General features: G+C 40.1%; 1 protein-coding gene across 1 annotated transcript; it reads left to right on the plus strand.

Annotated features, from left to right (window-relative positions):
* Positions 1-2,616: 2,616 nt before the first annotated feature.
* LOC103460653 (ras-related protein Rab-35) lies at positions 2,617-11,178 on the plus strand. The gene is made up of 7 exons (XM_008402928.3): positions 2,617-2,787; positions 5,512-5,972; positions 7,266-7,316; positions 8,211-8,334; positions 8,409-8,533; positions 9,145-9,269; positions 10,285-11,178. The coding sequence occupies exons 2-7, from the start codon at positions 5,918-5,920 to the stop codon at positions 10,432-10,434; spliced, it is 630 nt and encodes a 209-aa protein (XP_008401150.1). The 5' UTR covers positions 2,617-2,787; positions 5,512-5,917; the 3' UTR covers positions 10,435-11,178.
* Positions 11,179-11,921: the final 743 nt, after the last annotated feature.

Below are 11,921 nucleotides of genomic sequence, written 5' to 3' on the forward strand. Positions count from 1 at the left end.
GGTGGAAATTTTCTTGGTTTTTATGCATTTTTACTAGTTTAATAATTGAACTCTTGGATCAATGCAGATTATCAGCTTTTATCTCAAATTCCAGCTCAGTATTATAAGGAGAACTTAAAAAATCATTTTTACTTATTTATATAACTTGGCCTGTCGTGATGAACTTTGGTGGATGATAAATTGTCCCAGAAGTTGTTGCCATAAACAAAGTTGTTGTTTTGAGACCATTTCAACTAATATTAATGCAAGAAAACGTTCTCAAAAACCAATAAAATTTAAAATCTTAACATTTTTACATCAAACTGGAAGAAATCTTAAATATCCAGAATAAATCAAACAGAAACGGCAAATAAAATGAATAATGAAGTTTCAGTAAACCTTCAGAAAAAGGGTCTGGTTGAGACCGAAACAACAGACTGAAGACTTTTGTCATCCAGTTTTGGGTAGAAAGAGAAAAATGACAAATCAGGCAAACGGAAATTATGCCGGAGCGAAAATAAGAACCGTCTTTGAAAACCCGTAATTGGATTTAACACATTGTAATTATTGGGTGTGACTAAGTCTGATGTAAAACGATGCTGGAGATGTTTGCCCTGCTTACTATGACTTTAAAATGAAATGAAAAAGACAAAACGCACGGCTAATAAAAGAAAAACATTTGTTTTATACCTAAACTTTTCTAAGATGTAAATTTGTCATTGAAAATGTACAAAGAAAATCCACGAAAAGTCTCCATCTGCCTCAGTAATGGAGTAAAGTAAACCATTCCTAAGATAAAGAGCCACACAAAGCTGCTCCAAGGGCCACAAATGGCCCCTGAGCCACACTTTGGACACCCCGGATTAGCGCAAGAATCTGCGACATTTACAACCCAAACTTTATTTAACCCAAACTAGATAAAACTCTGATCTGTTGTTTTACATATTTAACACACAGTCTATGTGTGCTCTAAGAAATCTCACTTTAAAACCATCTGCATTTTCTCTGGGTTAAAAAATACGATTTCCTGAATTTCATCCGACATTTTGGATCGAAATTCAATAATGGTTCAACCTTGAGCAGGAAGCAGAAGTTCGGAGGTTTTGGAAAACTCTGTTTCTCAACGCTAACAGTGACAGGATGCGACTCCCTGATGTTGCAACCAGGAAGCTGATGTCCACATCAGCGTCTGTCATCGCAAATCAGCTGAAGCTCAAATCTGCTCCAGAAAATTCTGCTGGTTTCATTTGAGTCTCGCTGTGAAATTTGAACCTTTAACCAAGAAACAACTAAACAAAAACACAGGTGATATCATGTTACCAAAGGTTTTACTGAACCAAATCCATATCTATAATTTATATAAATGCTTTCGTAGAAAAACGTATAGCTCAATGTTTTAACTAAATGGATTCAGTGTTTTGTTTATACCCTAAAATGTAAGACACTCCAGTAACTATCAATACAGAAAAGGTTTTAAAAATTAGCTTCACTTATTTTGTTTTCAGTGTAGATTGGGTTCACATTTAAATTTTGTGATAATTTTTTATGTGGAATAGTTAAAAAGGCTTTGTTTTGGCATTTTGAGTCATATCAAGGCGGATAATCCAGTGTACGAGTTGACTTGAATGCAGCATAGAGATGAAATGCTGCACCCGCAGTGCAGAAGCGCAACTGGTGGGAGGCTACGGCAAGCCGTTGGTGTCAAATCTATTTAATCTGTGAACACCACTTTTTCCACCAATCAAGTAATGTGTTGATATAAAAGAAGACAAGAAAAAGCGTTGTTCTCCTCACTGCTCAAAAAAATAAGTGTTAAGATGCTTTCCCCAGGCTATCTGATGGAGTTTCAGTCATATTTATAGTATTTTGACTGATTGAACTACAATGTTTTATAGTTTGTCCCCCTAGATGGATTTCTAGAGCCAATATTTGACCCTAACAGCTTACCATATAAGTATCAGAAAAATGTATTGAATTGCTGGTAAAGAAATCCATGTCTCCTCTGTAGGAAGGATTCAAAATCACCCAGGAGCAACATATGCATAGTTTTCAACAACTATTACTGTGTTTAGTGTGTTTTTTCCAAGCTTTTTCTTTTTATGTCTATTTAGCAGAATTGTTATCTGCTCTGAAGCACATAGGCAAACATTATTGTCATTCAACTGCACATTTATGAAGCACATATTGAGAACATTTTTGGTGTAATGCGCAAAAAATAAAATAATAAACAAAAAATATAAAAAAGACCAGTAAAAAAATAAGTATAGATATTAATGTATGAAATAAAAATATTAGTGGGAATTTGGCAGTCTTGAGCACTTTACAATGTTTTGTTTATTTTCTCTGACTTTTATAGTGTCCCAATTCAGACATGGTAATTTTTATAACAAATTGTCTATATTGGAAAAGAGCAGATATTTGTCACTAACAGCTTGCCATAGATCATGACACCGAATTGTACTTTAGCTACGTTAAAGAAACGTTTATTGACTACTCGACAGGTAAGATTAGTTTATCTTGCATTAAAAACTAAGATTAGAAATATATTTTGGTAGAAATTTCCATTTTCACCGTATTTAATGATTTTCCCGGGGAAACACGTCGGAGCTCTGGATTTTCCTACCCTCCTGAACGCAGCATCAGCTCATCACCAGCCGCCGCCGTCAGTCAGTCAGGTGTGGCCGCGGCGGTGGGGAGGCATTCCGACCGGAGACAGCGCTGTTCCAGCCGAGGCTAAAACTAGCGACTAGCCGCGGAGCCTGGAAACATGAGCCGCCGTCCGAGCACCGAGTCCGCCAGATGACCGAAGTAAGTGCTCCATTTCCCCGCAGCTGCTCCGGAGTTTGTCCGGGCCGTTGGAAGTTTCCTGACATTCCAGATTCAGGGCCCACTCCGTCATTCCAGGGTGGGAAAACAAACCTGGAGGGCTGCGCGACTGTTCACACTCTCCAACAAACTCATTTAAATGTTTATTTGTTTCCCTGCTGGACTGTCCTGCTGTTAAAATGCGTGTTTTGTGTGTGTTTTGGGGGTTTAAGACCGACCGGGGCGACCACCCGCCCGCCCGCCCACCGGTTCGGTTCGCAGCTGAAACTTTTGACCGTTGGTGCAAAACATCAGTTTCACATCCAGAAAAGTCCGCAGTGACATGTTGTTAAATGGAGAACTAGTTTTACTACAAGTTATTCCGATTAATGTCAGGGATAGGAAACGATACGGAGATCTGAAAATGATCGTTTTTGCGTTTTTATGTTCAGCTATAAACATTTTTTTTTCTTTTAATGGACTGAAACCATTTTAAGGATCATGTGATGAATGAGAACGTTTTGATATGGAAATAATTAATGTTTAAATGTGAAATGCGTTGATTAAATTTTGAAGCTATGTTAAAAGTATTAATATTGTTATAATGTCATCGCTTCTTGGCTACACTTCCTTGGAAAACAAAATTCTCCAGAACCAAACAACTTCTTGAAAGTAAATAAAAAAAGACTCATAATCAACATTTCCATAGTTTTTTTCCCTAAGTGTTAAAGCAAAAGGAGCCTGTTGAGTCATGCCCTCAAAACCGGAAACGCACCTCCATAAAAGGGCAGTGACACATGCCTCACAGCACCCTGTCAAAATCTGTCATAGTAGTTTGTTTTTAACAAAACAAACTTTTCTACAGGATAACCTGTGTGCACATAGACGACAGAGAAACGATGCACTGAGCATAAATGGCTTGAGAAGGGAGTCAACAGCCGGACCACGTCAAGAACAAAGCTAAACTAATTCTCTCCTTTAGGTGTAGCCGCGATAATTAGCTTCATCCTTCAGTTCATACCATTTTTCTCTGTGTCTAAGCTAAATGAAGGAGAGTGTTTTAGCATTAGCTTGAGGAGCTAGCATTAGCTTGAGGTAGCTTTTTAACACCATGTAGTTAAACTTTGAATGGTGAGACAGAAGTTATTGTCTGAATAACTTTTTGTTAAACAGCTTAATGAGTAAGATGTGCACCAGTTATGTGGAGAAAAGTGAAATTTTCGCAGTTTGTGACTACAGTACAGAGATGTTGGGGGAAGCTTGTGCTGGTCCACATCATATTCAAGATGCTGGTCAGAAGAGGAGCAAACGTTGCGTCTGTCTGAAGGCCATCAGAAGGTTTTTTCATTTTTTTCTGTTCTAACATTTAAGTCAGTTGTTTTATTTTATTATAGCTGCTTATCTATATTGTTTGCTTCCGTTTGTCTGTCTGCTTGCTGTTGATACAAATTAATTTTACTACTGAGGAACAAATAAAGGATCATTAAAATAAACAAACAAAACAAACACGGGTCTACTCCAGGTAGATCTATAAAACAGCAACTCTGTAAAGTTTTTCTATTGCATCATATTTTCTGTAGTGATCAAATTCAGCTTGCAATGGTTTGGTTGTTTGATTCACTGTTTAAAGCTGACTGAGCAGCTGATGAACATTTTTCATGCCGCAGTAAAATGGAGCATTGTGGGATTTTGGGAAGCGCATCTCGACGGCGCTCAGACTGACGGAGTGTCATATTTGACCAGCTAGCGTTAGCTTAACGCGACCAGGAAGATAAAGCCTCATTGTTTCAGTTAACTGAGTTTATCTGATCCTCTCCATGGTCAGTGATGTAGCATTAGCAATGTTAGCATGTGGAATCCTTCAGTATTCCCTTTATTCCTTTGCTTCAGGGGAAAGTACCAAACAACGCTGCTGTTAGCCTGGTTAGCAGCAGTTTGGCAGATATAAATGCATCTGTTTGTCGATTTTGATGCAAATGAGTAACTTTAAATTGTTTTCAAGCATGAATAATTATTTTGCCAACCTAATGAATAAGATATTATCTTGGATAGTAGTCGGATCTCACGGAACGTAATAAAAATCTTTTAATGGTGAAACCTTTCGGCCGATTGAAAAGCTGAGCTGACGGTTCTCCAGCAGGCAGGCGCTGGAAACAGGAAGTTGCTACAGAAGCTGCTGCATTTACGTCTCCGTGACGTGTGGATGGAGCCCTGAAGGCCCGGCTGGCGCCCTGCTGGGTTCCTCCAGCACCGGATCCAGCTGAGTCAGAGAGCAGGAAGTGATTAGTGACTCGGGAGCGGCTCAGTCCAGGGCAGCACCTTCTATCGGCGCCGATTTCCTTCGTTTTGGGAGATTGGTGATCGCTGATACTTGCATGGGAAGCAGATCTTCCTCAACAAAAGTCTGAAAATCAGCCACAGACCTTTTCTGCTCTGCAATGAGAGGTTTGACTGTTGGCCCCGCCCACTGGGCTTAGCCCCGCCCACCGGACTGAGCCCCGCCCACTGGCATAGCCCCGCCCACCGGGCTGAGCCCTGCAGGTTTGCAGGTAACATTAGTGACCCTCCTGTTGCCAACTCGGCAACTTTTATTTCAGACAAAAAAAAATTATGGGCCAAAATCGGACTGGGCAGGTCCGACTTTTTAAAGGTCGGGAATCGTCCGGAAAGCTGCACCTGCAGCTCAGTCAGTAAAAATCGTCACATTTCTCCTCCTGTCTGTTTCAGGTTCCCTCATCCTGAAACCCTGAAGTAGAAGAAGAAGAAGTGAGATCTGTGACTCCACCTGACCGCTGGGGAAAGCGAAGTGAAACAAGGGAACAGAAACGGGAACGCCTCGCTCCGGCTGATTTGGGACCAGAACCGGCACAATGCCTCGGTGATGGAGTAGCTGCGGGTCCAGAGCCGTGGGTGCGGCGCTGCTCCGGCGGGACGGGGATCGGCTGCAGGAGGGCGGCTGTGACATGCTGAACGCTGCGGCGCTGCAGAAACGCTGCGTCTGGATTCACCTGGAAATGTTCCCCGACCGGAGCTGCTGAAGTAAACGCAAACTGCATGTGCTCCTGGGGGGGTCAGAGGTCACCTCCTCATATGAAACTGGTTTTACTGGGAAAGTGGAAACGCGGCCATTCAGATGGCAGGAAAAGACTACAATCATCTCTTTAAGCTGCTCATCATTGGAGACTCCAGTTAGTATGTTTTACTAAAACTCCTTCAGTTCCTTCACCGCAGAATCAGCTCAATGTTTTCATTTCCCCATAAAGGAGAGTTTATTATCCTGAACTGCAGGATCCACAGATCAAGACAAACACATAATTATCACGTTTATAGTGGTTGTGTGAAGTAAGTAGGAGCAGTCAGTATCTTACCTGCAGTCTAATTTATGGCTCAGTGTTAGAGCCAGCCTAAAAAAAATTAATGACAAGACTACAAATTTACAACAATGAAGCTGAAATAAGAGAGTAAAGTCAAAATTATACATTAGTCTTTTTTTAAAAATCGCAATAATATGAGAATAAATATGTCTGACAATGAAGTTTGAATAATAAACAGAACTTTAAACTTCTGTTTATTATATAATATGAGAAAAAAGAAGTTATAATACTAGAAAGCTGTAACAGTTTGACATAAAGTTGTAATATTAGCAGAATGAAGTCGCCTTTTTTTAGAATTACACAAAAAGTAAAACATGAAAATAATAAATGATCAGCAGCAGAAGTTTGAAATGATTCGACGAGCTGCTCGTAACTGAAGCTTTTCTCACTAAAACAACTTTTTTCCAGTAATTTTACAACTTTATTCTGGTAATATTGTGTCTTATTGCATTTAAGGAAAAAAATCTCAGTCCAACATTAATTCCTTCAGTTTTTGTCCAAATCTTAAACATTTCCACCCGGAAAGTAATTTTTGTTGTTGAGCCTTTAAACCACAGCAACATATTAAGATGAAAGAAATGTTAAAAAAGTTTTATGTGAAGTTATAATAACTAATAAATAAAATGATCTGGCAGCAGAAACCAGGCGGATCCTGGAGAATCCTGGAGAATCCTGGACTTCAGTCTGAACCGTTTCTGTTTCGCTGTCGGCTTTTCCTGATTAGCTGCTGATGTGTAACTGATGCCACTCAGTAAATTAGAATATCGGTTATTTATTTCTGAGTAATTTAGTCAGCAGTAAAAATCTTATTGATTCCATGAAGCAACAGCCAGTTTGGTTTTACTTGAAGCAGGAAGGACACATGACAGTGAGGCTGGTTGAGCCAACAGGTCGCTGGAAAGTTTAGTGGAAGGTAAAAGTCTGGTTTACTAAAGCAAATGAGCATTTTGATGCGGAGTGTGAGTTTTGCTCCTGCAGCTTCTGGTTCAGCTGGCCTCTCCCTGCTGGTTTTACTGGGAGGAAGCCGCGGCGCGGCGCGGCGCCTGCCGGTTCCTCGGACCAGTTTGACCGCGACTCTAATCTGGCGTCTCATCTGTTCCTCCTCAGATGTGGGGAAGAGCAGCCTGCTGCTGCGCTTCGCAGACAACTCCTTCTCCGGTGAGTTTCTCTGGCTGCAGGTCGGCCGTTTCATCAGGTTCAGGCACCTCGGCGCTGCGCCGGCGTCCCGACACGCCTGCAGGGCGAAGTTATGAAGAAAAACTGGAAATGAGCCGCAGAGCCGCTTCTCTGCTGCTGCTTCTGTTTCCCAACCCGCAGGCTTCCTGCTCGCTCCCCCGCCACACTGAAGGAACCGCGCTGCAAACCGGTTTTATTTCAAAACGCTCCGTGGAAGTCAGAAACCGATTCGGTGAAAAAACAAAGAATTTGATCCGTATCAAACCATCAGCATAAAAACTTTACAGCAAATATAAGAATAAAGGAACAAAGTGAAAATGTATTTTCAGCCATTTTTGTTGTTTTGGCCTCAACATGTGCAGCTAATATCCATACAAACTCTGAAATTATAAACTTAAGAAGTTTTAGTAATTAAATTGTATTTGTTGTTAAATAAAATATGTATTATTTATTATTAATTGAATTATTTGGGGACATTTCTGAACCCAGGAGTCTCTGAAACATCAACTGATCTGTTTCCAAATGAGAAAAATGTTTTTAAAATCTTTTTATCAACATATTTTTATTATGAGTAACAAAAGTCCAATATAAATACTCATTTTTATTTGTTGATGTTGAACAAACTAATAAAAAGCTAATTTTAGCAATTAGTCTGTTTTAGTAAAAACATTTTTTTATCCTTTATTTGAGAGAAGATTAAATTTCTGACATGAGATAAAAATCGGCAGTAAAAACGACTGAATAGGAATAAATTATAGTGATTCAATGGATTCAGCATAGAATCAATGATGCACAGAAAAATGAAGCAACAGATTCAAATATTTAGTTAAAAACGGTAAAAATGCAGGTTTGTGATGCTTTTCTAACTTCCTGCAGGCAGCTACATCACCACCATCGGAGTGGACTTTAAGATCCGGACGGTGGACATGGAGGGCGAGCGCGTCAAGCTGCAGATCTGGGACACGGCGGGCCAGGAGCGGTTCAGAACCATCACCTCCACGTAACGCTGCCTCTCCGCTGGCTTTCTGTTCTCGTGCCGCATCGTAGCGCTGATCCTGCGCCTTGTGCCGACAGATACTACAGGAACACGCACGGCGTCATCATCGTCTACGACGTGACCAACCCGGAGTCCTTCGTCAACGTCAAGCGCTGGCTGAACGAGATCTCGGAGAACTGCGACAACGTCTGCAAGATCCTGGGTGGGTCGGCTGCTCCGCCAGCGTTCACACCCCGAAACGTTTTCACTTCTTCTGCAGATTTAAGGACTTGGAGGCGATGGATTTAAAACAGAGTAGCACTTTTTCTACTTACACTAGTGCGTAAAATAAAAAGACTAACAAACCCTGAACATCTGGTGAAGCATGTTGGGTAATCAGGAGGATTTTGAAAGGGCTCAATTTCCAGACACCATAAAACGGCTGGATGTTTTTTATAGCACTCTGCAGCTGTTGTTACATCAAACAGTTTCTACAAAGTATGTATGCCACACTTTTCAGATTTGTAAAAAAAATAGTTCTTCCATTTCATAGCGATTCTCTTTCTGTTGGTTTATAGCATAAAATAAGTTTAAGGTTTATGTTGTAATGTGACAAAACGGAGACGCTGATCAAATGTTGCAGCTATAATTAGTTAATCTGTTGCACCATGCAGACGCTCTGTCTGCTCTGAGGAAGGAAAAGGTAACATACTGCAACCTGAAGCGCTCTCACGTTGTTCAAACCGCCTGAACTTCCTTCTGAATGTGGAGTCGTTGAAAACAGAAAATCAAAACCAGCTTTTTGTTTGTTTTCATTTCTTCATTTCTGCTCAGTGGGGAACAAGAACGACGATCCGGCCAAGAAGAAGGTGGACACCCAGGACGCCGTGCAGTTCGGGGCGTCGCTGGGCGTCCCTGTTTTCGAGACGAGTGCCAAAGAAAATAAAAACGTAGAAGAGGTGAAGGATTTTATTATTTTGACATTTTTACCTAAAGATTCCAACTAATCAACTTATTGGAGCTAAAATTATATTTTCTGTCAAAGTTTTAAATGTTTATTTTCAGCTAAAAAAAGCAACAAAAGTCCAAATAAAACCTGAGCAGACGCTCAGAAATCCTGAAAACGTTTGAAACGCTTTACTTTAATGGGATTGTTGCTTTTTTTTATGGATAAAAAATGATTTTATCTCGAGATTCTCAGTTCCTGCATAAAAAATGATAGAAAACATTTAACCTGATTTTTACCAAATAACCTGATGGCAGGTTAAAATGGATTCGACTTCAGAATCAAGGACAGCTAGCAAGCTACTGTTAGCATCTGTTAGCATAGTTGTTGCTAAAAGCTAATGTTGACAGAGGCTGCTAACATTAGCTTTTCCAATGATGAGAAAAAATGTTTAATTATTCATCAGAATTTCTGGTTTTTATTTTTCATGTTGAAGAACAAACTACTTTCTAAGGCTGTTTATTTCACATTCTGTCGTTTTCAAAATGAAGCTGAAATAAAGTAGAAGATGCAATAAAAAAATGATTAAAATAATAAAAATTGTAAATTTTTAAGTCAAGTTAATTTCTGGAAAACGATCTAAATTCAAAAACATGTTTTTAAGGATTGATTGCATCCTAAATATATAATTGCTATGAATATAAACACTAACGTACTGATCTAATGAAGTTTTACTAATTTGCAGAAAAACCAACTAAATGTTATTTATACTTCCTGTCTTTGGTTTGTCAAAAGTGAATTATGACTTTTTGTCAAACAGAATAAAAGACAAAATGAATTTTCAGCAGAAAACTAAAGTGTTTGATTTAAAAACCATGAACATGAATAATTTAGTCATTTAGGTCACATCTGATGTTTCCCAGTTAAAATGTTTTAATGTTTTCTGACCAGCAGAACCTCCAGGTTTAACCGGGACGTTTTCTGAAGCACATCCAGGTCTGCTGCTCATGTTCGGTTTTCCTCTCCAGATGTTCATGGCGTTTACCCGCATGGTGCTCCACGCCAAGAAGGAAAGCCGGGACCGCGCCGAGAGGGAGCGCTTCCGGGAGAAAGACACGGTCAACATCAGCACCCAGAAGGACCGCGGCCACCGCAAGCGAGCCAAGAAGTGCTGCTGAGGCTCTGTGGCGGCGCGGAGCTGCAGCGCAGAGCTGCTGCTGCGGCGCTGCTGCGACCTGGAGCTGCTGCTGCGGCGCTGCTGCAGCACGGAGCTGCTGCTGCGGCACAGAGCGGCCGGCGGTTCATGGTTCAACCTGAGGGAAAAGTCTGCAGCACTGACCAGGAGCTGAGGCAGCAGGCCGCTGTTTCACCTGTTTCACGCTCTCTGCATGGCTCCGCCACGTTTAGGAAAACTAAATATTCCTCCATATGCACTCGGATGCAAATCTGATCCATTCATACATATTTTATAACTTAAGACAATAAGATGAAAGTTTGTGGTTTTATGGATTAAACTGGACATGAAACAAATGATCAGCTTTTCCCACCTGAAGCTGTAGAAATATCCCATTTAATCAGATTTATTTTCCCCCTGAAAACTGTAATCGTTAAAAAGCTAAACATTAAAAAGGCTGTGATTAATAATTCCTCCTGAAGTGAACTAATATCTTCTGGAGAAGCTTCCAGACGTTTGGTCCGACGGCAGCTGACGGGGTAAAAACACCGGCCTGTTCCTTTAACTTCACTCCTGAACCTGTTGGGTTTTTCTGTTTTGATCCTCAAAGGGACAGTTTGTTACTAAATGATGAGTTTGGTAATCTGCCTCGTTTCAGTCTGAATGGCTTCATAACCTCCTGTGAGCTTTTAATGTCTGCTGCCATGAAAAGGTTCAAATAAAGCAATAAGCCCAGATGTTCACTAAATCCTCCTCATGTCTGTAAAATGTTCTGCCTGGCGTGTAGAAATGCATCCGTCTGCTGCTGTTTGTGATGCTTTTTACAGAAAATAAACGTTTAAAGTTTCTGGTGTTTCCGACGCACTGAAGCTTCTGTTCAGAGGAAACGGCAGGAAAATGAAAAAACATAAAATCAGCTGTTAGGTTATGGCTGAATGTTGGAAAATTAAAATATCCCAAGTTTCTCCTGAAAAATAAGTGCTTGGATTTCAATCCTTGAATAATAATTCAATAATAATTCAAGGATTGAAATCCAAGCACTTATTTTTCAGGAGAAACGTGGGGATAACCAATATGTTATGTTGGTTAAAATACAGGAAAAATACAGGAAAATTAAAATATCCCCACGTTTCTCCTGAAAAATAAGTGCTTGGATTTCAATCCTTGAATAATAATTCAATAATAATTCAAGGATTGAAATCCAAGCACTTATTTTTCAGGAGAAACGTGGGGATAACCAATATGTTATGTTGGTTAAAATACAGGAAAAATACAGGAAAATTAAAATATCCCCACGTTTCTCCTGAAAAATAAGTGCTTGGATTTCAATCCTTGGATTATTAGATTTTATGTTGGTTAAGATACAGGTTTTATCCTCGGTGGGAAACGGCAGCGCAGTCTAAACTGCACAAATCTGACATTTACACACATAAAACAATAAAAATCATGACATGCATAACCTGTTAGAACGGTTACAAGAGCGTTCAGAAA

Source organism: Poecilia reticulata, chromosome 8, assembly GCF_904066995.2.
Source record: "Poecilia reticulata chromosome 8, P_reticulata-male-v2, whole genome shotgun sequence".
Classification (NCBI taxonomy): domain Eukaryota; kingdom Metazoa; phylum Chordata; class Actinopteri; order Cyprinodontiformes; family Poeciliidae; genus Poecilia; species Poecilia reticulata.